This window comes from Haplochromis burtoni, unplaced genomic scaffold (genome assembly GCF_018398535.1).
Source record: "Haplochromis burtoni strain Fernald_Lab_line unplaced genomic scaffold, NCSU_Asbu1 Contig_37, whole genome shotgun sequence".
Taxonomy (NCBI): domain Eukaryota; kingdom Metazoa; phylum Chordata; class Actinopteri; order Cichliformes; family Cichlidae; genus Haplochromis; species Haplochromis burtoni.
Genome location: NW_024582398.1, coordinates 717,186 through 743,862, shown reverse-complemented (window position 1 = coordinate 743,862; position 26,677 = coordinate 717,186). Strand labels below are relative to the sequence as shown.

General features: G+C 43.5%; 1 protein-coding gene across 5 annotated transcripts; it reads right to left on the bottom strand.

The window, feature by feature from the left end:
- Positions 1 to 1,848: 1,848 nt before the first annotated feature.
- On the bottom strand, positions 1,849 to 25,733 carry kat6b (K(lysine) acetyltransferase 6B). 5 transcript variants are annotated; one of them, XM_005919618.3, is made up of 17 exons: positions 25,211 to 25,733; positions 22,048 to 22,910; positions 17,883 to 17,991; positions 15,880 to 15,995; positions 15,579 to 15,660; positions 14,948 to 15,077; positions 12,552 to 13,513; positions 11,311 to 11,432; positions 9,913 to 10,034; positions 9,641 to 9,782; positions 9,348 to 9,509; positions 8,868 to 8,961; positions 7,148 to 7,379; positions 6,719 to 6,878; positions 6,025 to 6,294; positions 4,931 to 5,222; positions 1,849 to 4,797 (listed from the first exon to the last, which is right to left on the bottom strand). In XM_005919618.3, the coding sequence occupies exons 2-17, from the start codon at positions 22,663 to 22,665 to the stop codon at positions 1,988 to 1,990; spliced, it is 6,423 nt and encodes a 2,140-aa protein (XP_005919680.1). In that variant the 5' UTR covers positions 22,666 to 22,910; positions 25,211 to 25,733; the 3' UTR covers positions 1,849 to 1,987. The 5 variants fall into 5 exon arrangements, with proteins under 5 accessions (XP_005919680.1, XP_042075658.1, XP_005919681.1 ...); XM_042219724.1 differs by having other exon boundaries at positions 13,458 to 13,513; positions 25,211 to 25,719; XM_005919619.2 differs by lacking the exon at positions 25,211 to 25,733 and adding an exon at positions 23,548 to 25,181.
- Positions 25,734 to 26,677: the final 944 nt, after the last annotated feature.

Sequence of the window (26,677 nt, the reverse complement as noted above, 5' to 3'; positions counted from 1 at the left end):
AGTCAAATATGAGGCCATCAGGTCAGCCACTAAAGCTTGGCCCAAAATGTATCATGCAATAGGGCAATGATCCAGAACACAGCAGCAAGTCTCCAAAAGAATGGCTAAGAAGGAAAATAATTAAGGTGTTGCAATGGTCAAGTCAAAGTCCAGACCTCAACCTGATTGAAATGCTGTGACGGGAGTTTAAGACAGCTGCAAACCTCAGTGAACTGAAGAACAGTGGGCCAAAAGTCCCTCACAAAGATGTGAGCGACTGATAAAGTCAAATAGAGAATGATTACGTCACGTTATTGCTGCTGAAGGTGGTTGTACAAGCAAATGAATCACGGGGTGCACTTGAGTTTTTCACATGACTATATATCAGGGACAGTCTCAAACCAAACTGCAAATCATAGTGAGAAATCCAAGTTGGCTCTCAGATCACTGAATAAATGTCCTACTCGAGGATCAGGTCTATTAAAGCCCGACTCATAAGAATTTTGAGTGCAAATCAAGTTAAGCCTCAGCCCCATCCTAGCAAATCTCCAGGAAAAAACACCTGCCTGGATTATCACAACCCTTCAAAATCTACCGCTGGGTTCTGCGACACGCATGTTTTGAAATTAAAAACGGAACAGTGAAGTACATGGTCAATCATAATTTATTCTTATGCTAAAATGTACAGCATTTTAAGTGACTGACAAAAAGGAGAAAAGTCATAAATACAAGAATGTCATTCTGTCCGATTTGTGTGCACATAGCCAGGTATTTCCCCCCGTTCTTACCAGCAACTCTGTACAGGTAGAAAGATTACAAAAGAGCAATATAAACAAAAACACAAGTACAAGTTGCGTTTTACATGCAATCCATTAGCTTAGTTTGGTCTATTCACAGGATCTATTCTTCTACACTTCGGTAAAATATAAATCCAACATTTTATAAAGATAGAAAACAAATCTACAGATGGAATGAAAACGTAGCTTTAAAGGCATTATGTAAAATATCGACTTTGGACTAAATTTATATTTTCTTTATTGTTATTCATCATTATAATCATTTAGTTCTTTTTTTTTTTTAAATTCTTCCACACTTCTGGACATTTCGAAATGTTTTAGAATTTTTCAGGGTAAAAACACTGAGATATGCTTTGTTACTTTGACAGAAATCAGTCTGCTTTATTAAACAGAAAGCTGCCTCAAGGAGATCTGTTACAAAAGACTTCAGAATTATACATACATAGCAATAAAACCTCTCAAACCAAACAGAAAACAAGACTAAGTTTACATATTTTTTTTTACATTATTAGAATTAACAAAATATAGTTTTTCATCTTTCTCCCCGTAGAGGGAAACCTAGTAAAGGCCAGATATTTTTAAAATGGCTTGCTATTAAGCACAACACTTGTACAGTACTACTCAATGCACTGTCACTAACAGAGACTGAAGCATGCTAGTTGTCACTTTACAAAATAAGTACAATAATTTAAATATACAAAGGCATGAGTATAGTACAAACTAACTGTCAGCACTGTTAGACAGATACACTGAACAGGTTCAAACAGCCACTATCTCCACCTGTAGCAGGCACGTTAAATGGCTTCATTTGAGGCTGCTACACAAGACCACTGATGAAATCTCTACCTGTGAGCTCTGAACCCGCCTGGTCTAAAGACACATCAGAGACACTAACACTAATTAAATAGATTTTCATCATAATGATGTAAGGCTTCCCATCTGGAGGAACAAAAAATACTTTTCAAACATTAACTTCAAAGTTTACTCACTGATGAAATTTTTTGCATTCTTTCCAAGTGCTGCTGCTTCTGCTGGTTTTTTTAAAAATAAAAAAAAAACAAAAAAAAAAAAAAAAAAAAAAAAAAGGAAAAATGAAGACATACACACACACACACACAAAAAGAAATAAAGAAAAAAGGGAAAAGGCCAAATCAGTGCATCTTTTAACAGCAAAATGCACACGAGGAGAAGCAGCTCAGTCCTGCGGACAGTTACCGCCTGATGAAAGGCCCTTTCAGGGACTGCTTGGATATGCCTGTGTCCATGTAGCCATGGTGCCCAGCTGGAGTGTACACCATGTTGCCATGTGGTGGAGCCTGCATGGGCTGCTGGGGGTATGGCTGTGTTCCCATCATGCCCATCTGCATAGAGTACTGGGGTGACTGGTTCATATAGGCATGGTTGCCATGGTAGCCACTGTTCATCATGGGCTGGCTCATGCTGTAGCCGTTCATGGCGTTGAGGGAGGGCATGTTCATGGAGTTGACGTTGTAGGCTGGTGCCGGCATGATGTTCATGCTCATGTTCATGCGTGGCATGGCGGCCAGCGTCCTGGATGGCGCCTGCATGGCGACAGCCTGTGGCGGCCGGGGGTACATCTGCTGCTGGTGGTGCGACAGCGAGGCCGACTTGGAGCGTGCAGAGATGTGATTTTTGGAGGCCATCTGAGGCTGGATCCGCTGCGAGTGCGGGATGCCCATGTTGCGCTGTAGCATCATGGGTGGCGGTGAGCTGAGATTCGGGGACGGGGTCACGGTGGCCTGCACCTGTGGGTTGGGGACTCGATGTGGCGTCTGGGACAAGGATACCAGGCTAGAGTGCTGCGATGATAATGAGGGGGTGTTGGCGTATGATGTGATGGGGTGTGAGGCCGAGTGGTTGAAAGGCAGCGAGTGAGGGTGCTCTATGAATGTGTTGGTAAATTGTTGCAATTTGGCGAGACTAAGGCCAGAGGACTGAGAATAGTGCCCGCTGCCATACTCCCCTTGGTGGTTGATCCTCTCATAGAGGGTAAAGTTTGGGTTGCCAGATTCAGGGATGTCTGCCAGCTGCATGGTGGTGGCGAAATTGGTGGGTATGGCGCACTGAGTCATAGACTGCTGCTGGCTGTGCTGACCGTGCTGATTGTGAAGGCTATGCTGAGCATGCGGATTGTGCTGGCTGAGCTGATTGTGCTGCAGGTGATGATTGTGGTGGTGGCTATGCTGGTTGTGGGGATTGTGTTGAGTGTGCTGGGTAAGCTGATTGTGTGGACCGTGCTGATTGTGTTGGGTGTGCTGATTGTGTGGGCCGTGCCTGCTGTGGGAGGTGTGTTGATTGTGTTGGCTGCGCTGGCTGTGTTGACTGTGCTGGTTGTGCTGGCTGTTGCTCGGAGGCCTCTCAACCACGACGCAGCCCTGCGGTGACTTGACGTTGCAGTGCGGCGGTGAGCTCAGGCTGTTCTGCTGGATCATCCCGCAGCTGCCGGGGTTAACGGCAGCCATTTGTTGGCTCACGGCACAGCTGCTCTGGGGCAGGCCGCTAGGGGGGATGCTGCCGTACGAGCAGCTGTTCTGGCCCATGGTGGAGTCGTAGCTGCTGGGGTTCTCGTAGTTCTCTGTCGTACTCTCAATGCTGCCCAGATCGCTGAAGCCACTGTCCACCACCTGCTGCGAGTGATCCGACACCGACGGTACATCCATCATGGGACTTGTCTCCATATTATGGAGCGACGGCACTGAGATGGCACTGTGGTCAGGGCTGATCTGCGTGTAGCCACTGTCCAGGATGGAGACAGCTGGGCTGTTAACTGAGCGTACTGATTGGCTGGGATGGGAGTGCGCAGAGGAAAGGGGGCTGCTGTGATCTGACTGAGGACAGTCGTCCAGCGAGGTGATCTGGGGGCTCTGGCTCACATGGGCATACGTTTGCAGGTTCCTGCAGGGCTCCTGGCTCTCCACGCAGTCCTGGAAAACATTCTCCCGCTCGGTCTCCTGCGTCAGGGACTGAACAGCTTGGGCTGTCTCTGAGTCAATCTCTGTGCAGACTGGGGGATCCTCCCTCAGCATGGGATTGAGTATTGGCCTCTCTGCAGGCGGAAGAGGCAGGTGGTGTTCTGGACAAGGACTATGCAAACTCTCTTCCTCTGACTCAGAGTCTGCAGGATTATCAGAGTCTACAGCTGCTTTTGAAGTGACTGCTGCTGCTTCAGGTGCCGGTGTTGCTTCTGATGGTTCTGCTGGCGCACTATCCTGGATGCTTTCTGTAGCAGTAGCTGGTTCCGCTTCACTACAGAGTACTGTAGAAACCTGCTGACTCAACTCAGAGTCATTGTCTTCTTTTGCATCTAAAAAAGTTGGCGTGCATTTGGGTAAGTCTTTTGAACTCTCTTCCAGGTCTTCTGTATTATTCTCTGGCCCTGCTGTCTTGCTGTGGCGGTCATCTTCATCATCTGCATCCTGATCCTCTATTTGGGCTCTTTGCTCGCCCTCCTCATTTTCCTCATTCTCATTCTCTAGCGATACAGCACCCTCTGTGCTGTGCACTACATCTTTGGCTGGGGATTTCTGCTCATGTTGGACCTCCTGCTGGTCATCTTCAGGTGGTTCTGGTGAATCAGCTGCATCAACTTGCCTTGGGGACACTGCGCCAGGAGAGGCAGCTGGGGAGCACACCAGAGAAGCTACCGGTGATGCTTCTGGAGAGCTCGACTTGTGGGAGCCATGGTCAGCAGGACTTGGGGGCTCAGAGGGGAACCTGTCCAGCATTATATTGGGACTTGCCGAGCCTCTGCCTGCCTTGCTGCCCTCATCGACATGGACGCCATCCTGGTGCGGCCCATCCTTTGCTTCCTCAGTATGAATGTGGTGCTGCTCTGCCTCCATTGGAGTTTCAGGGGGTGTGTAGAGGTTCAGCTTAAAGCCCATCTTTCTTTCGTTCTTTAGCTTCCATTTAGGAGGTCCACGTTTCACTCCTTTGGGCCAGCCTTTCTTCCGTTTCACTGGACGGGGTTTGCTGGGTCTCTTAGAGAGAAGATCAGCTCCTACAGATCAAAACAATGCAACACTTTACTGGTTTGCCATGACATAGGCATAGAAGTGTAGAGAAATAACATAAGAAATATAAAGTTTAGTTGTTTTTTGTTTTTTTGTAAACAGCAGTCACAGCTCAAGTACCTTCATTCCAGTGTTCGAGATTGTCTTTATGCGCATTTTTCTCCAGCCTTGGGCGACCTCTTCGTCGTTTTATCGGTGCAGCTGGTGTCTTGTCCTTGTGTGCCTCCTCCTCATCTTCTTCATCCATCTCACCGACTCTAAAAGTGCGCTCCAGAAGGGGCATGGGACGCTCATCCTCCGAGTTGTCGAATGGCTCGTTCAGCACCTCTGTCGTCTCGGAGATGGTTTCTGTCGTTACGCTGCTGTTTATCCGCTTTCTTTTACGCCCTCTCTTCTTCAGAACCAGGGTTCTCTGAAATACAAACATGAGAAGAACCAATGAAAACAAACCTCAATCAAAGCAGATTGGTTTTTGTTAATGCTGGAAAGTGGGGCAGTAGTGGATGACCTCCATGATGGTACAGCTTTTAAACCCATACAGGATTCTGTGCTAAATGCAAAATGTTAAAACCACAGCTCAAGACTAAATGTTTGAGCAATGCAGGCTGGTGTGGAAACCCACAAATGAGAAAGGCAGAGTAAGCAGAAACCACAGTCTATATTTTACATTCTCCAGTTGTTTCCCACCGACTGCCTCAGACTGTAACCGCTCTTCCCTCCGAAATCCTTCATAAGAAAAATGCGAAATGAATACAGTAACTAATGCACCAAATAAACCCCATCAACCACTGTCATTCTTTTCTGGTTTCCATAGTGTTTTAGTTGAAAAGGTCTCCCCTGACATCATGCAGCCAGTTGTAATATTATCTCCAGCACAAGGGGGCAGTGCCATATAGACGGAACAGATGTGAGGAGCACAGAGGAGGGCAGTAAATTAACCATGACCACTGACAATAGTACAAGGTTTAGCCTGCACAGTCTCGACACCAGCAGTGAAAACACAATCTATTATCTACAGCTGCAGGCACACAGGGAGGCTCGAGATGACAGGAGGAAGCCACTGAACCCTACACTGAATTCATGAATATTTATCAAACCTTTCCATCTCAACCACAACATGCTCTTTAATGAAGGAAAACATCTAGACATACACTCAATCCCACTTTGTCCTAGAAGCAAACTCCACAGTGGCACACACAAACGCTGACAGTCACCTTTCTCTTGGCTGCAAGCATTGCATGGGCTTTTGTCAAGATGGGTGGTGAGCCATCTGAGTCGTCGTCATCGTCGTCAGCTTCCTCATCGCTCACTTCCTCAGTCAGCTGGATGCGCCTGGTCCAGGGCGGTGCGGGCCTTCGTTCGTAGGTCCTGTAGGGAACCTTACAGTGGACCTTCGTGAGAGGTTGCCTACTACTGTGAGTCATCATGTAGCCCTCTCTCTCCTCCTTCTCCCAGCAACTGGCCTGCTCCTTCAGCCGCTCAGCCTGGTAATTAAACAGACAAGATGCATTATCTCTGGGAAAGGCGCACGCACGGATCCAACATCTGAGCAACGACGCTAATGGGAAAGCAAGAGATTGGAATTAACATCATGACAAATGAATCACTGCAGGTTTCTCCTGATAATAAGAGCAGCGTCATGATTGGATGTCTGCCCGTCATGAAGGAAACGTTCCTGTTAAGCGACCATGGAAAGATTGCATTTCATGGAATATTCAGTACTATCAATTATGCAGTGAACTGATTTAGAGCAATTTTGCACAACATTAGATGCCTGCTGACAGTGAGAATGCCTTTCCCATTAATGGCCTCTATTTGAACTCCCAAGCTAATCAAACAAACATTTACTAACAGCATTGCAGGCAAGCAGAAACAAATAACTAGTGTTTCTTGAACAAAGGAACCTACATCCATCTCTGCTTCCCTCTCCTCCTCAGACAGGACAGCGTTCAGAGTGGTGGAAGGTGTCCAACGCAGGGCGTCTGGATCCACCTCGATCTGACGTGGGTTCGCCCTGAGCTTCTCCATGTGTCGCTGAATCAGTCGTTCCCTTCTGATCAGCACGATCCTATTTCGCGAAGAGGAAAGCACATTACTCTACATCCATAACAAAAGGTAACAGAGGGTGAAGTGTGGTTAAATACGAGCGTTAAAGTAGCGCTCATTGGGGCGGCAGGTGCTTCGTGTCCTTGGGGGTGCTTAACCTGACTTACTTCTGTCAATATTCGGCGGCATTAATGGATATGCTGTTAAAAATACCCGCTGGCCTGGATAAGTCAGACAGCAGAAGCAGCAGCGGCAGCGCAAGTTGAAGGAGACTGTGGCTCTGAAACTGACCTGCCATCCTGTCTGTCAATCATGCCAAGCTGCTGGAGAGTAGCGGCGATGTCATGTGGACACATCCCAGTGGCCCTGCTTATTCCTTTAACACTGATGTGTTTATCTGGGTGCTTATAAAGGTGCTCCAGTATGACACTTTTCCAATATGCCAGGTAGGATAAGCGACCCAGATCTGACAGCGGCTTCTCTGGGGATCCAGCTTGTCCTTCTTGCCTGGTGAGAAGGTAACCTAAAAAGACACGATTCAAACAAAAACAAAATGCTTTAGTCGAGCTGCAGGCAGCGGCTGGGTTATTTCGGATTGTAATCCAATCCCTGCGCCTCCCCCCTTCCCTCTGTATTCATGTAAAGATGTGACGCCAAACCCTAGTTGGGATTCACCTTCAAATAGTGCAAAAGGCAGAGAAGCTTTCCACTCCTTCAACCTCCGTCAGAAGGTATGACACATGCCAGCAAGGGCAACAAAGGAGGTTGAAAGAGGAAACAAAGCGACAGAGCGAAACAGAGAAGCAGCTGGATGTCATTGCTCACAGGAGACTGCACTTAGGAGAGATAACGCACAAGGAAAAAATACTAATATGGATCTGTGTGTAATTAGTTTTATAGCAGCCCTGTCAAGGGTCATCCATTATGAGCGGCATGAAATTAATTAATGCCTTTTAATGTGCACCCACTACTGAGAACCAAACAAGCTAATCTAATCACAAAACAGGGAACACATAATATTCCAGTAATCATGACAATATTCATTACTAAAGCTAAGAACAGCAGCTTGTGATAAATACACTTAGAGATGAATATTCCAATAAGTTAATTGAAAAAGTCGTTTTTCATTTTGTGTCATTTCACAAGTATATTATCATTAATAAAGCAAAACAAAAGCGCTACTCTGAGACCTGTGAATTATGATTTGAAAGAGAACGCTTTACACACACTAATGCTCTGCTGTGAGAGCTACCTGAGACAAAGTGTTCCTCTAATACAATCCAATATAACAGAAAATCTTAATCTAAACAACTTCCAGCTCCAAAGCTACATTTTCCAATAAAGCCTTCAAAGAGCTCAGAACTCAGCTGTGTTCAATCTCCCTTAATCCCTGTCTTTGTTATCAGCACACTCTCAATATCACAGATCCTCTCGCATCTCTGTCTCAATGGTTCCCAAAGTGAACAGGAAATCAAATGCTCCATTACCGCCTGCCCACCCCTGCACTCGCTCCTTTTTTTCCTTGTCTTCCACGGTCGGCACGGAGACAACCCTTGAAAAATAATAAAATGCCTATAATGACAAAAAATGCCTGCCTAAACACAAAAATCCACTCAAGGCAGCAACTGTTTTCATAAGTGGACTGTGGGCTTTAAATATTGTATGTGTTGCATTTACTAGACTTAAAACAAAAAACCAGCATCCACGGCTCATCAGAAGTCAAGGAGAGAGAATTTGGTGTGTGTGTGTGGGGGGGCTCTTCAGGCAATGCTTAGGTGAAAACTACTGGCCATCAAATTAATACTGCAGCCAGAATGTTATGTTTCCCACTCCTAATCTTCTGTGATTGCCTAAGCACTGTACATGAATGCTCTTGATTAGACACCCTTGAAAAGCCTTAACAAAATAACAGCACCTTGCCATAAGCTACAAACCTTTAATCTGAAACTGTTTGTAAAGACCAATAATAAAAACCAAGTGTGGTGGTCTAAAAAGGCATTAAGGAACTTACTGAAATCAATAAGGAACCTTCCAAATCCTTGCCTTTGGTACTGAGGCATGATCATTATGCAGGAGACATTGTACTTCTGCTGGCAAAGCTTTTCCTGGGGGAAGGAGAAACAGATCAAGTATGTCAGAGCTCTGCTGAAGCTGGCAATTTACTGCACCTGCCATTGTCCTTGTCTAAAGCTGTGCACATGCACATGCACATCAAATACACAAACCGAGATGTTTCACTAAAAAGTATCGCCGTGTGAGAATTACGGCTGCAACTGACATTTGAATTTTTATAACATCAGATATTCCAAGATGATCAATTTACGGTCATCTAAAACTGAGAAAGCAGAAAATTTCCCCACATTTGAACCACTGTGAGGAAGTTAAATCCACATCACTAAATAGACAAACTACCGTGAGGTCTCAGTATCAGCATTCACAAATGATGTGCGGTATTCCTTCATTTCCCATAAAATCACTCTGTAATTCTTACCTTGGAGAAATAGCCCACAAGATGACAGCCTTTCTCATCATTCTTTGTAAGTATGTAGAAGAGGAAAGGCTCCACATCATAATACAAGGTCTTGTGATCCAGGAAAAGCTTGGCTAACAGGCAGAGGTTTTGGCAGAATAGTTTGCTGACATTTCCATCAACCTAAACACGGAATAAAAAGAGCAAGAGGACACTGTTCAAACAGTTCCCATTCCCCCACCCTCCCAGAGCCCATTCAGTGGGATCTCATGCAGCATACAGTTATTGCTTTATTGCTGTAAAGGGAAGCTGACCTCAAATACGGAGAGGTTGTCCTTTCTGTAGATTTCATTGGCTGGCGGGTGGAACCAGCCACACTTCTTTGTGTGTCTCTGGAGGATGTTTTTGCTTCTCATGTACTTCAGACAGAACTCGCATATATAAAGCTTTTGTAATCTGGTGAAGACAAAAACGAGAGCTGAGGTTTGTACTTCAGCATGAGAGGCTTTATAACAGGACACTGAAATAAACTCGGCACCAGCAACAAAAGAAATTGGCATTATCTGGTGCAAAAAATATTACTTACCTTGAATATTCAGGTGGGTAAGGTGATGAGTACCAGGTCTGGATCTCATACTTCCCAAATTCAATGACAGCGGGGCATCGAACGGAGTCTGTGTTCATCAGTGATGAACGAGATCCGGTTCTCTGTAAAAAGATTTAACAAAGACACACTGATAAATATAGTGACCCAGATAATTCAGCATTACAGTTCCTCGTGTCAAGAACTCTGTCGAGACGAGATTGTGGTTCATGGTTCTCGTGAGAAATGAAAGATACATCTGCCCAAAATCAGTCGCACAAATAAGATAAGCTTTACCATGCTGACACCCCAGTTACCGATTGAGCCAGTGGTTTCCGTTTCTTTTCTTTTTTTTCAAATGACTATTTTTACTCAGCATTTCTGCATATTCTCTGATGTCTATATGGTTTTCTGAGTCTATAAACAAACTATGTTATATTTGAGCCCTTGATCTTTTTAACCAAAGTTAGTACCTTTTAAATTCGTAAGTATTAGTGAAATAAGCTTTTTTGCTTATTAAGACCCATGCATTCCAGACGTATAGTATATCTATCTGTTTAAATTAAGAGTGAAACTCCAGAGTCATGCTTCAGGGTCTTAGAAAAACAAAATGTTCTGTGGAAAGACAAACAGTTTGACTGAGGCCAAATTGTACCCTCAGTCAAAGATAAACAGTCTGAAGAAGGCGGAGAATTTAACCTATACGAATGTTTTGTTAGCCTGCTCAGTTATGCCCTGCTGCACGGGCCTACAGACCGGACAGTGGTGTTTTACTGTTACAGCCAACGCATTTCAAAAGGTGCAGTTTTTAGGGTGAACGTTCTCCAGTTAGCATTGCACAAGTTTCCTTACAGCTCGGAAAGTGAAGGGTAGACAAGTCCCTTTCTTCCATGCAAACTATGGGCAACCTGCTAGCAACCAAAACATGCAAGGAGCCTTTGGTGCAGCACCCTCTTTGCAACCGATTTCATATGGACACTGCCAGCAACCTTAATTAATAACTCCCAAACCGGTCAGGAAATACACTTTTCCGGGGGGTCTCTAGGCTTGTATGTCTGAAGTGTTAGTCTAAAAATGCTGACAAATGTTCACCTCCAAGAAGTGCAAAATTACACAAAAAAGTCAGAAAGAAGACTTTCTTTTACTTGGGTTATTGTTTCATGTATTCTTGGCTTGTATTTAGCTTTTTTATTGGCAAGAGTTTACCAATTAGGCAATGAACACAATTGGATTAGAAGTTGGCTCCTTTTATATTACAATATACTCAAGAGAGCTGAATAAAACTGACATGACATATTATCACTGAAAGACCTTCTTTGTGTATATAATCCCACTTTGGTTCTCCTTTCAGTTTTCTTGCAAGCACGTAAAATGAGCAAAAGATTTATAGCGTTTTCCTACCTGAGCAGCGAGTTCCTGGATTCGTGTGAAGGTCTCGATGTCCTCCTCTGTGACGTGGTCTCTGGACATGGCCGCAAAGTCTGCCTGGGTCTCCTGCTTCACGTGCAGCTCCCCGTTGTGGCCTGTTAGAGGAACAATAGCACGACATCAACACATCAGGCGGCACATCAACAGCGCCCCGTTTGAAGCAGCCGTGGAATAATCTCATAAATGCATTCTATGCAAATGTGCTTATACTGTGAGCACTGCTGCTGAGCCTGTTTGAGGCTGTGTCTCAGAGGAATTTCATAATGTATCATCTTTGCATGTTTATATGAAAATCCCTAATGTAATGAAGTGAAACTAAATCACTCTAATTGCGTAACCGCTTTCATGTGCTTAGTCATCCACCAAGACAGTTTCCCATGAATTAAGAAGCAGATGCAGTGAAGGGAGCGAGTGTCGACATGAAAAGCAACTGATGCTGGAAAGCAGGCAGTAATTTTATGAAAGACATCAACACCATGACTTAACCACCAAAACAAAAACCCATTACAAGTGGAAGTGATGCATCATTAACATATTTATGGAAATGTGCTGGAGGAGTAACGAGTGTTTGTGCGGGATATTGTTTAGAACTTCTTGAAACATACATCCGTTTGGTTTTTTTCCCCCTACATGTCTTTCTTTTTTTTTTAAGCTGTGACTTCACTCCTGAAGACAGTGAAATGTAAGGGTTACTGCACTTAGGCCATAATCATCATGTCAGCTCTGAGTCAGCTTGGGTGGGTGAATCACTGGTTCGTAATGACCGCTGGAAGTGAGGTTGAGAGGAGACAGTGATTTCAAGAGTGAGGGTGGGATGAGGAAGAGGGCGATGGGACTACAGTCTCTACTAGGTAGTGATCACAATGGGCGCACTACTGCAGACGGTCGAAGACAGAGCAAGGAGCAACATGAGGGAGTTAGTGGGCCATGCACTATGACAAAAGCCAACGGGCGAGAGGATGGAAGCCACGTATACTCCGCAGTCAAGTCAAAACGCAACGAAATTGTGTTAATAAACTAAAAGAATTTAAATTAGGAGGAAGATTAGTAGTCTGTTAGAGTGCTGAGGGTGCCTTCTCAAAGAAAAGATAAGCTCTAGTCTGGAAAAAAATAACTGCGAGTGTCAAGCTTTTAAAAAATGAAAGTAAAAAATAAAGAAGAAGCTTAGAGGTGTGGAGACGCAGGTCTTGGTTGGAATTTCGAGCCTTGCTTACCATGATTATTCTCAGGCTTAATTCTTCCGTCAGTCAAGTCTCCCTTTCCTGGTGAGAGGGCTCCCTTCTGAGGGCTCCCTTTATACCTCAGCCTGCCTAGTGTCCTGCGCTTTTTAAAGAAAGGGTTACGTTTGAAATGACTGACCATCTTAAACGGGTGTCCTCTGGGTCGGCCTGGCCCAGCAGTTGTGGAGTCTAACCTATTTTTATTAAACTCGCTCTTTCCAAAGCGCTGGGGCCCCGTTTTGGACGTATGGGGGGAGTACTGCTTATGGGGCAGGGGCTTAGGTGGCGCGTAGGAAGGTAGTCGCTTTTTCCGTGACTGTCCCTGAGTAGTAAAAATGTGAGAGAGTCCGTCAAAAAGTCCCTTAAGTTGGCTGCTATTGCAGAGACTACTCAGGGAAGGAACACTAGACTGGCTGGAAGAGCTCTGGGGAGAGTTAGCAGAAGTGGAGCTGCTGGACACCTGCGAGGGGGGGCTAAGTCCGGGCAATGTGGAAGCAGGAGGAAGTGCAGAGGATGAGGGGGTTATCTTTTGAGAGGCATCAGCAGCAAAGGCAAACAGCTCTGGTGGCTTGGACAGTTTGGGTGGACCCTTTTCTCTAGAGCTTAACTGTTTGGCGGGCGACTCTATGGCTACAGCTCGCATGTGACGGCCCACGGGGGAAGGAGTAAAGAATTTCGAAAGCCCATCGATAAGCCCTTTAATTTTCTTGTTAACAGTGAGTGTAGCTGGGGTGGAGGTGGGCGTGAGGAGGGGAGTGGTGGAGGGAGTGGAAGTGGTGAATTGGGTGGCGTCGACCGCACAACAAGGGTCTGCAACAGCAAATCTGTCTCGGGCGTCCTTCACAGATGCAGCATGACCAGATGAAGGTGTGGAACAGACGGTAATCTTTTGACCCCTACCAGGTGACCCCCTTCCTCCCAGTGCTACCATGGAGCCGTCACCACTGGTTACAGACCTGCCGGGACAAGAACAGCAAAGTAAATGTAGATCTCACTGCTGACACATGAATGTAACCAAAAACATCAACTCAGACGTGTAATTATGTCATTAACGTTTTGAGGCACAAATCATTCTCAGAAATGTAATGTCGTTAACAGTAATATTTATACAAAGCCTAAAGTCTTGCTTCATATTTCCTTTTCAGAGTTATCTGCGAGATTCTTAGTTAGACACAATAATTTTTGTTTTCTCTACCCTGACACCAGGAGCTCATATTCCCAGGCACAGGATGAATAAAATGCTCACAGCATGATGTAAGTTGTGGACATCTATTCATTTTCACACATAAAAATGTCTGTCTATATAATTATAACCTGTATAACCATCTATATAATTTAACTGTTACTGTTGTTGCTGTAACATACAGCAGAAATGCCCCCACGTGGCATCAATAAAGGGCATTCAAACTATTATTAGCACTGCTACTGACTGAAAATAGCATTTAAATAGAAATATTGTAATGATAGAGGGGCTGCACGAATCATCTTACATTCACTTTTTTAAACATTTTTATATCAAGATATATTTTCAAATCAAGATATAAAATACATCTGCACATCTTGCCTGAATACACAAGAGAGTGAAAATACTAAACCTAGTAGTTTTAAGGGGCTTGCTACAGCCCAGAGCGAACACACCGTCCAGCTATAGACTGTTTAAAAAGATGGAAGTAGCCACACACATGTCAGCCATCACTGTGAGCAGACGCTCATAGGGGAAGTGAGCCATCAGTTCTAAGGTAGCCCTACCTTAAAGCATACTCAGGTTTGTTCTCCTTTTTGACACTAATCACGAGCATTATTTACAAAAATAACTTCAACTATGTTGTACTTAGTATGACAGAAACCACAAATTCATTAGGAAAGTGGTTCCAGAGGTCACAGAACAAGGGTGCAGAAAGGTCATTTTTGAGTAGATGAGTCTCCTCCCGCTGGCTATTAGAAAAACAAGACTTGGTAGCAACGACCATCTTTTATAAAGGCTATATATATATATAAAGTCTACGGATCTCCTTTATCCAATAACAACACTTAAGTGCTGTTTACACGTGAATTTACCAATATTAATTCTATGTAATGCATAGAAGTGATCTGTATTTGGTTTCCATTTTTGGGTGTTCTTATTCTCTGTGGAGGCTAGATGTATTATAGCTTATGTTTAAATTTATAGTTAATCAGGTCAGGAACTTAAACCAGAGTCAAGCTATAAACTGTAATGCATGCATGTTTGCAAAGGACCATGGATCGTTTACTATAAAAATGGCAATTTGACTTCTCTACAGAAATGTTGCCATGTATTGAGATCTTACCAGCAGATGCACTATTATTACACCAAACAATTAACCTTGAGTATAACGTAACTGCTGTTAGTTAGATTACAGCACACTTACATTCTTTGTTTGAGCTTATTTCTGGGCCTTCCGATTGGCTTTGCATATCGACGTTTGATCTGATCGGCTTTCTTGTGCAGCAGTTTCTTCCCGTTCTCCTTCGGCCTGCAGACTTGGCAGATCCAGGTTCCTGGAGGGTGTCCAAACAGAGAGAGTACCGTTTGGGTGGGTTCATCAATTCAGAGGACATACAGTACATTCATTTGAAACATTTCCTTTAATAGGAAGAGCTGGCGAGATTCCCACCAGCTCACAATGACAATCAATTACTCAGCACAAAGCGAAAATCCATAAGAAAAACATTGGGTCAGTTCTCCGTTTGGAAAAATAGACTTTGCGTCAGCTTGTTGAGCTCAGCTATGTGACTCGTATGAATTGCCTGCCAAATATCCTACTACAGTACGTGCACCATCATTACAAGCCTCAATGTAGGGTCAGTACTGTAATCCAGAGATAGCAAATCTCCCCAGGGAAGCTGGAATAATTTGATATGCATGCAAAGCTCCTAATAAGCCACCGCTGCTTCTCTGTGTGCTGAGTGACAGCCCCAAACGGCCTTCTGTGAAGAAAAGGCTTTGAATTGACAGCAGAGGGGGGAAAACAGAGAAGCCAGACAGTATAAACACCTCACCTTTTGGCATTCTTGAAAGCGGCGGATCGCAGCATTCCATGTGAAAGCCCCGATCACATGAATCGCAGAACAGCATCTCATCCTGAAAGGGAACAGCAGGCATGTGTAAAGGATGTCCCAGTTGCATACATGTAACACCCCCGTCATTTAAAGTCTTTCTTTTTTTGAAAAATAAGCCCAATTGTGCACAAGAGAGGCTTTACAAATCTCAACAAATCCTCAGGGATGCACAAAATGGGATCTACCTTCAAGCCAACAACACTGAAAATGGTGTGTGTTAAGATGCATGTGTAATACTCACAGCGTTTTTCCCCTGTATTCGACAGGAGCTGCAGGTTTTGCATTCAATACACTGCCACCGTAATCTCTTCACATTTGAGGTTAATTCAGGGGAAAACTTCAGACATGATGGATGTCCTTTAGGAGCAATAAAAAATGCATATTAGCACAGGACATTTTACCACCGCTGGCGCTGTCACCGAGCCAGAGACAAGGTTTTTCATTTGTCAACACAGTCAGGTTAAACATTAACATATTACATCACTAAAAAACAATGCTGGGCCTGTGCCTGTATGTCCACAACACTTTTCCTCCTGGCACAAGTTGTGTCTAAAAACAGTATGATCAAACATCTGAGCCACTAATTACAGATAATTTGATCTTAATGAGGCAGAAACAGTAGCAGCACTCATTCTAATGGAAGCTGATCCATGAAAGTCATGTAAAAGCTTGCCTCTTCTCTCACCCGGCTCCCTCTCATGGTTGTAAAACAGCTGTTTTACAGTGAGAGCACAATTTGTGTACACTACGAGTGGTTAATGAAAACCACCTCGACGCTACTTAGTCAAATTTGAGCTATAAAAATGTCACCAGGAGAACAATTCCTTACGGCATTTAAAATAATTGTTCAAACATAAATGACTCCTAGGCAGAGGTAATTTTATGGGGGGTTAGCAGTTTTGTCTGGAACAAAAGAACACTAAAGGAAATGCCAACAATCTGCAGCGGGGAAAGGTTGATCTTTGATCTGCTATAACTGGAGTGGCTCTATAAAATAATTTGAAGTGAGCGAAAATGACTTGGGTGATTTCAGATTGTAATGGTCACTTGGAGCATCTGCCCTTCTGAGACTTGCAAGTAATTTGGATCCCTCCAGCCACTCAATTTGCAGATTGTTCTTCCAATAAATCCCTTAAAGGGAAGAGAAAAATATGGTGAAAGAATATGAAATCTGCCTAACCGATGCAGAAAACTGCTACCGCCAAGGTTGGATGACTTGAATATATACTGAACACTGAGAGATGACAGAAATTTGTTGGCATTTCTTTAATACTGCCGATGTAATTAGTTTATATCAGGCAATGTGTCTGCTTAATGCCCCCCCCTACCCCCGAATAATCTATTTATGTCTATATATTCACACTCTTGGAGCGTGACTTCTACCCATTAGGTTTTGACTGCTCAACAGTTGTTCTGTGTATCAGGTACAACATGGTAGGAGGGTTAGCCCTTTAAAGCTGAGTACACAGTGTGTGTGTGTCTTTTTTTATTGATCTTGTACAATGTGTTAACTTGCTTTACACATTTTAATTGGCCTTCCTTCACGGCCAGAACCTGCTCGCACGCTATGGGTCAATCAACCTGCCACAATGTAAAAGCTCACTGTGAGCGCAAACACCCAGGTAATAAAGTTTATTCAAATAGGATTGGCTGTGTATTCAGTGTTGACAAGAAAGAAAGAGAAAGAGAGTCACTCACACACACAGACAGAAAGTGGTAATTCTGCACTATTCTGCAGCCAAAACTGACACCGCTGCCTTTAAATGGTAAATTTAGGTCAAGTAGGATTTATTATACTTGAGAAATAAACAAGTTAATGTATCACAAAGGAGCGTTACTGAAAAGAAGATGTTTATGTTTTTGTTGGGATACTGAGAATATGCCAAAATAATGCAAGAACGTGTTTTTGAAAACATCGAGCACTACTGAGTCGTGACACGAAAACACAGGCACATACTAAACTGTGAATTTGAACACCATTAAATGTGCAAAACGTTTGACTGATGATAGAAATCTAGCTTAGTTTGCACAACATTTCAAACACAACATTTCATACATATAGCATAAATATGACATCATGTTATACGCCAGTGCAGTGATTTTAACCACATTTCTGACCTATGTCCACATATACGCTGACACTGTTGCTTCTGAGCTAACATACCAGCAGTTTAGTCTTGTTTACAGTATGTTATGGCTCGTGGGAACATGCAGTAAAGTGAAGCGTTACACAAGGTGACTTACCACTGCTCCCACAGTCTGCACAGGACAGCAGCTCTTCTGGCCGCTTGTCCCGATTTGACTCTTTCGTTCCGAGACAGAAACTGCATATTGGGATGGGGTCGACCCGGAGCTGGTGTGGGAACACAAGCAAAGACAAACTGATTAAGGGACAGAATGACAGACTGTGTGTGCAGCGCTGAAATCTTTGATCCAGATTTTGAGATCACTATTCATGTATTGCTGGTTAACATGAAAAGTGCGGATTCAATGAAACTCCCATGAAAATATCAGCGGGAAGAAGCAGCTTAGAGAATGGGGAAAAAAATAAAAGAGTGGAGTTCTCACAGACTAGAAATGAATAATAAATGAATCTTATCCTCAGAGATATGCTGCATCTGAGATCCACCTCTTTTATCCATTACATCTGAATGGGTAAGTGATCTTAGTAATCATAGTTTAAGGGCTTAATCCAATTCTTAAAGCTTGCACTCCAGTCTGAAAGGATTAACCAGCATGTAATCAAATTACCTCAATAATAAAACATGCTCTCATTGTTACTGCCATGATCCACAGTAAATGTTGCAAGTCTCAGAACAAACGCTCATTTAAGGGCTTACGGTTAAGTTCAGAAGAAGTAAAATATGAGCTCAAGGTTTAAGAGGATTTCCCCATTGATCACTCAGAATGAAGAGAGGCCGACTTCAGAGAGAGCGCGAGAGCTGGGAAGACTTTGTGTCATTACTTCATACAAAGCCAGTCAAAGTCTAATGAATCTTAGGCTGAAATCAAGACCAGACTTAACTGAGATGGCTGCAGTATGGCTTTCACAAGTCTCCCTTTAAATGTGAGATCATACATAAAAGCCTCTTACAGAAGCAACAAACAAACTGCGGTTTCCTTCTCAGCTCGAGAGGAAGTTCTTAACGGAAAATAACACTCGCAGGGTGTGACCGTAAATAACCCACCTCATCATCAGTTTACACACTAAGGCCTCACCAATTGACTGGAGCCTTGGAGGGCCCTCTAGGGATGGCCATAATTAGTTCCTGGTTTCTATGACGCAGATCATCATCCTGACCATAACCCAATTTGCATCTTTCAAATTTCTGCTGGCACTGACCTCCCTCTGACCCTCATTTGAATCGGGGGAGGTGTTGTTTTTCCTTTTCCATTCGTCAACAAAACACAAAAACAGCAGCATCCCTTCAACCCGTCACTCCACTCCAAATGAACCCCAGAGGGAAAGTGAAGCAAGGATGCAATGGCAATCTGGTCATTGTTCCTGGCTGTATCAATTACTTGCTACGGCGAGGGGAAGCAGTTTACTGCCACATCAATGATTACTCTATTTTCCAACCTGCCAGGTCAATATTTGAAAGCGGGCTGGCATTAGAAGCAGACTGCTGCTCACACAGCTGTGATTATGGACATAAAACCACAAAAAAAATCTATGTGATGAGCTTTGTGATGACTCTACACCTGTATGATTTAACACTGTGGCTCGGAGGTAACTGGTGATTTTTGATATATGTGATGATAACTCACAATAAAACACATCTCACCCAGACAAAAGGCAGCAAGTTCAAGAAGGGCAGACAACATTGCCTTCACAGTCCAAATGCACATAATGATCTCAATGATTTTTGTACGCAAAAGGGACAAAATAACAATAAGATCAACAAACAATCAGGAGCAGAGTCACAGAGGGTGGATAACCTTATATGCTGTTCAAACATTCTGCTTCTGACGGGCAACCAATCAGAAAAAAGCTGGTGTGAAGGGGGCAAAAGACAGATAGAAAATGGCTTATTAGAGTCGATATAATATAAATAAAGATTATTATCAACGCATAAACAACGCAAAGCTACTGTAGTACAGTCCAAGAATTAAAATATAGAGCTGAAATTACCATTACAGGTCACCTATAAGAACAAAATGTTATAATGAATATCTCTGGTGTAAAGGCAAAAGCTGAATTTTTAGAACTTGTTGTGGACGTTTTGCTTAATTTTCTGTCATTTCCAAAATGTTGTTGCTTTTAAAGCCCTGTGTTTTGTTAACTCGACTGTGCAAAATCTGCCAGCTAAGGCTTCATCAAAGTTGAATTGAGACTTGCTTCAAGCAGACAAAAGGGGAAAAACATTAGCAGTCGTCCTTGATCACCGATCAACGAAGTCTGTGTTATCACTGCTAACAGATGCAGACAACAGGATTTGAGAACAGAGCCTTGGTGTTAGGAATACTTTGGGTTATGCCTTGTTGTTTAGGTACATGAAGTGCACTATGTGACACTTTCATTATAGGTTAACAGACAACTATAACTATGATTTCCGCTAAAGTGATAAAGACTGATAATGACAGTGCTAATGTGCAACCTGTGTACGCCGCTGATGAAATGCTCCAAGCACAGTGATGTGAAGTTGTTTAAAATAATAAGTCTTAATAAGGCTCCATAACACAGTCTCCACTGACTCAGCTATGAAGGCTGATCCAGAAGCTGGATTAATTTCCATTAGGAATATTCTTGTGTCTGGTGATTAAAAACCAATAGCAATTTGCAATCTGTACAAGAGAAAAATGCAAAAGAAAGAAAGAAAGAAAGAAACGCAGCTGAAGAGATGCTGATGATTTACTTGGGGATTCTAAATTAAGTACATTACAGGAAATTATGCTGCTTCAAAAGAGCAGGCTGTCCTGAGTGAGGGGGTGGGGTCCTATTAGAACAGTGCTGGTAGAGAGAAAGAGAGAGAGAGCTCAAGTGGTTGCATAACACAGCAGGAAAAAAACTCTCATTCCTTGCCTTTGTTCCTGCCAGAGTCTCTTCAGAATCTAATAAACTCTAAACCAAGACTGCTCTTTTTTACCTCAAAGTATCTCTTATTCTCAGCACACACACACTCAACTACTGAGCAGGCAGAGCTGTCTCATCCTTTGAAGTGAACAGCAAACCTGGACCCGGCGAGGTGATGTCATCAGGCCGCGAGCAATAGGTTGAAATGTTCCAAATGGAAAACAGCAGGCCTTCCTCAGCTATGAGAACCACTGCAGGACACTGTGTCTCTAAACACTTCTCAGTTTCACTTTTGGCCTCACCACAGACACAGTCACAGTTGTGGCTGCAGTATCAAGGTGTCGCTTCCTGATTATTCACTGTGAAACTGGTGAAGAGCAGAGTGACATCTCTATAGCCTGATGCTGCTTGCTACTTCAGCTGCATAACTTGTGCATAAACTAGACCGCATTTCATCTTGATAAGCCTCAACACATGATATGCAAAAAGCCTTGACAACACACTAACTAGATGACTACACACTGCACTTTAGGTCACGCAGTGAAAACCATTTTCCATCAAGCACTCTTCCCACTCTTTGACAGTGTCTTAAAATTGCAAAGCAAGAACAAAAGTGCTGTCATCTTGCAGACATTTGTCAGCAGCGTGTGTTATTGTTAAACACCAGTAACAAAGACACAATCTCTGCAAACTATAAACCACCCTGTGGATGTCGAAAGTTTGTTTATATGGTGTTATTTCCTCTCTGGGGCATCTCAGTTTGCACCAAGTTCATAACAGCTGCATGCAGTCGGGAGAATATTCAGTCTTACTTTCTCAACACATGCTCATTCACGTTCAAATTACCAATAATCTATCATAATTTTGTTCACCAACTCACAAGAACGCCAGCCACATCCTTTAAGGTCATTAGGCTAGAGTTACATAACCTGTGGGAAGCCTACAGCAGACTGCCTACCACACAGTCAGCATGACTTTCTGATTATCCAAGCTCTCTTATTATGGAGACCAACAGCAACACAATCCCAAAGGGACGCACTCTAGATGGCGTTGTTTCAGACCTGCCCAGCTTTAAGTCCCAAAGATTAAGACCACAATCATAAAAGTCCTACTCTTAAGTGGCCTGAACTTTCAACCTTCCCAACTGCTGAAGGTTTCAAATAAATGCCACTGCTGAAGAACCCAAAAAAAGCTGTGGCACATGTCAGAGCTTGACAAGAAGATCAAAAACAATAAGACATCAACAACAGCAGGAATATGTTTCTACTTTTAGGAATGTCTCCTTTTGGGTTAACAGCAGCATTAGGCAAAGAAAAGCTCAGAATGACACATGAATCAACACGACTGAAGTAAGATCAAGAAGGAGTAACAATGCAGAGGCCGAGGAGTGTGTACCTGGTCTCGCTCGTGGGGGAGGAGTGTCACAGATGACAGGACCAAGGTGGAAGCACTTGGACACCTGGAGCTCCTTCCCTCTACGCTTCCATGGCTGAGCTTATACCTCGGACCATTTTTTGACAACCTGCCAGTGTTAACTGCTCGCTTAGCAGCCAGCCGCAACCTCTGCCGGAAAGCGGGGTTATCAACAATGTCTGAGAGGTCATCCTGGTTCCTCAGATACCTCTCGATGTTCTTTAGCGAGGAGCCATGGGTATCATCCAGGCCTTCGATGGCCCTCCTAAGCATTTTATTCCAATCAATATGGCGCAGATCGCTCGAATTCCATATAGATTCCTTTGATGGCACAGGTGCATTTGCAGGCAAGATTGATCCAACTCTTCCGGGATGTCCTGGGTCCTTGTAGGAGGCGCTTCCTTTATTTGTAACCTTGAGGATAGAGCCATCGTGAACACTTAATTCCAACTGCTCAAGGACGGTCTTCTTGTCCAGTCCATGTGACGTTGCCACCGCATGGCAAATTCTCTCCTCTGAGGGCCTCTGCTTTTGCCTTTTGATTTTCTGTATTGCTTCAAGAATCCACTCCGTGTAAAGAGGGTTTGCAAGTTTTACCATGGTTGAACAATTAGCCTCACAAAAATGAGATCCATAAAGATTCCCCCTTTCTGCTGCTGAAAACTGGGTACATCCACATCCTTAGTAAGATCAAGAAGTTATGTTCCACAACCGCATCCGCTCACTATTTCTTCTCAATCCCGGGTATCTCACATTGAACTTCAACAAAAGTTGGCACTAGTAAATTCCACAATGGTAGTCACCAGCTGACCAGGAGCTGAGTTTATTAAAATTCCAGATTAAATCTAAAAGAAAAACAGAAAAAAGAAAAAACAACAAATAGTCAGATCACCTTTTATTTCTCCTTATTCACATTCTGTAAACTATCTGATGGCACATCGGGTATGAAAGCTAAGCCAGAGGAATGCAGGACTTTTTAAGATGTGCTAAAACATGAGAAACAGATGGATAAAAACAGATGCAGGCGCTGTCATGGCTGCTAAAGAAATCAGAGTGACTTAATCCATAGTCTGACACTATAATCCACACACCAAACCAGATGTCCATTTCAAAAGAGACTCTTTTTTCCCTTTTTCTAAAAGTAGTAAGTTTTCACACTATGACAGGCAGCTAGAAACTTCTACCGACTTCGGGGAAAGTGTACACAGTCACCTCGAAAGAAACACATTTTCGGTTTCAGAGTCCCTTTCGCATTTGGAAAAAACAGAGGCAACCTTAGGAGTTAACATTTATTTCTGCTGCACGTAAATATCACACACAAACTGGCTAAAAACACACATATTACAGTCAAAAAGAGGAAATCATACGTAAAAGTTTAACCGTTAGTTGTCCGCACGAGACTTTTTTTGACAAGCTCCACGTCCGCGGCGACGAAACTGATCAGCGCGAGCTTTAATGACACACGTAATAATCAATGCTCACTTCCTGACAGCTGCTGACAGGCGCTTCGGGGCACGTCCGCAGTCGCCACCGAGCCGTTTGACGACGGAAGAAAGCGGCGGTAAGACAAAAAAAAAACTACGTTAACACGCCGAAGAGTTTGCGCTCCGCAGAGTTGAGCAGATAAATGACAGCGTTGCCAGCATTACTGATGTCACCTAAACAGTCGCCATTTTGTTACAATGTTGTAGTTTACATGAATCCGACATGACGCTGATTACAATCCAATGGAGTCTCATTAAAGCTTACCTACACTAATGTGCCCTCCCTAGCAACTTCAATATTGGCTGTAAAGACAAGATCCGATTTCCGGTTTGATAAAGCACATGTCAATCTTTATGTATGAGCTCACTCTAAGAGGCACGGCACTGGCTGTATGATCTGTCACTTCACTCAATTGACCCGCCTCTTAAGGTGCCTACAGTGACGAATTGATATCATTCACCTCCAGCACGCGTTACATCTGAACTTGCGGCTCCATACGTAGCGAAGGGTTATTATTAAGTTATAAATACACTATATCAGGCATTAAATAGTTAAGTTGCAATTAAATGAGACGAATATTTAACCTCATTTACAAAGCGTTTAACACCGGCCCACCTTTACTCCGATTCCCTCCTTGAAACAGTTGGTTACACTTGAAAGTGATTTGGATCGTTTTAGACTTTAATTGGCTGTTTGTTAAATCTATCATTTGTTTGCATAAAACCTGCAAAGGCCCTCACTACTGGTTTAAAGTGGCACACATATCTCTATTTATTTATTTATTTATTTTTAAATAATTCCAGGTAGCATATGCAAGACTCCTGCAGGCATAAATGCATGCTATCGCCTTCTCCCCTCCTCCGTCCCTGCCTCCTTCTCTCTTTATCTTCCTCCCCTTTTTTATAATTTCCCCGAGAGGAGCCGTAATTCTCCCGATATTTAACATTTAAACTATTAAATTGAGAGGGGGGAAGATAATATATATATTCCGTTACGCGTTATGTTTAAAAAAAAAAGTAGGTTTTGCGCTCGCTCCACATCCGCCAGCAAAATTATATTAACGTCCCGTGTTGCGCCGTGCAACGATGGCATGACCTCTTTATCACCATTAACTATCAAATATCTCCAATGAGGACAAATAGTGAGCCCTGGAGGCGGGAGAGAGGGATGTGAGGGGGGGGGGAGTAAAGATGTTCAGTAGGGAATACAAGTTAACACGGCTGCCGGGAGAGTGGCTCCTTCATCACCGCTTCTCAATTATGTATCGCTAGTTCTTTCGCTTCATGTAGTGCTCCCCATCTCTCAGCTTCACCTCACATTTCTCACCTAAGCTATACACATATATATATTGGAAATGATACACAAGCCTCCTTTTTGATTTTTCGCAGTATTTTTCTTTCTCCACCCCCCCTTACACACTCACCACCACCACTGTTAAGATGTTATAGGCTGCACAAAACCGATCTCTAATCAGACGCCGCCGTGGGCGAGAAGGCACAACAAATTAACGGCAAGTTTCATGCAAGGATGAACATATAACTAGTAGGAAAGAGGTTAAAAAAAGAAAGAAAAGAAAGAGGGAGCGAGAGAGGGAGAGCGTGAGGGAGAGAGGGAGAGAGAGAGGGCACAGGCTACCGTAAATATTTGCTGGTAGTTTTACCTCTTCAAGTTTTTCCCCCCCTCGGATAGTCCTCTTCATTATCGGGGAAAACGTCGAAGGATAAAATGCGACGCGACATATCCGAGCGATTTCGCGGGATTTGATGTCCTGAAACGAAGGCTGAAAAGCTTGCGCCGAGACATGGAGAGGACCTGATAACAACTAATTGAAAGGTTAATCTACATAGCAGCCTGTGACAAAGTGGTACCCTCCCCCTTCTTCTTCTTCCACTGTAGACATCCCTACTTCAGTGTAGTGGAGCGGACCGTCGCCCCTTTAGTGCGCTCCTACAATGATATTGTCAATTTCACTTTTTTTTTCCTCCCCTCTCACCACTACCACCTCACCATCAACACGTCCAGCGATGAGCCAAGAGGAACATTTTTACACTTCCATGTTTTTTTTGTTTTGTGTGTGTGTGTGTGTGTGTGTGTGTGGTTTAGCCACGGCTTGCTACGTGACATTTTGATGTCGTAACAGCCCCATTAACGCCAGCACCTCGTGGGCATTTAAAACTTCCAGTTGATGCGCTCTGATGTGGCTCATTTCAACACAAACACATAAATCCAGACTTTTTTTTATTATTATTATTCTAAATATACATATATACATATTACACATTTCTTGCATTGGCCAATACTATCCAGCGCCGCAAGGGATATCACACACTCCCCCCCATCCTAATCTGTTAATTAACTTCACCAAGCCCAAGGAAGAGCAATAGTTGTAAGCAATAATGTAGATCATTAAATTTTCAGTTTTTTTTTTTTTTTTTTAAAGATTTGCGCTCGCCTCTCTCATTCACCAACTCTTTAGCAGCATTAGAAATGCCAGAAAGCTCATTTTTCAAGCAGTAATACAGATGTAATTAGGGAGAGATAATTGGTAACTTCCCATCAGATTATGAACACATACAGTACTGTACAAGAAGCCTTTAAAAAGACTTTAACCAAGGAGGTGGTGGTGGGGGGGGAGAAGAGCCACATTTGATGTGTAATTTGATTTGCATTCATTTAACACTTGTCTTGTCATTTTTGCCATTATGCTGCATCTTCATCAGACACGCTCTCCTCATTACCTCCATGACCTTGATGTTTTCTGTTGACCTGCAGATCACTCACCATCTTCCTCCCCGTGCAGTCCTTGACATTTGCTTGCATCTCCTTAATGATAATTTGTGGCAAAACGTGCGCAAATAAAAATGCACATTTCCTTTTAGGTGCAGTCGTAAAACCGCAAAGAGTCCAGATTTGATGCTTTCGGGACTCGCGTCACGATGGAGGCGCTGACCAAAACCTGCCTGTGTCTGGTTATAATGAATGCCACCCTGGGCCCCAGCAGGTCCTCCACTGCTGCATGGGTCCAGGGATAATTTGAATTGGAGCATGTGCCATTGCAATCTGCCCATCCCTCCCCCACCACCACCACACACACACACACACACACACACACACACACACACACACA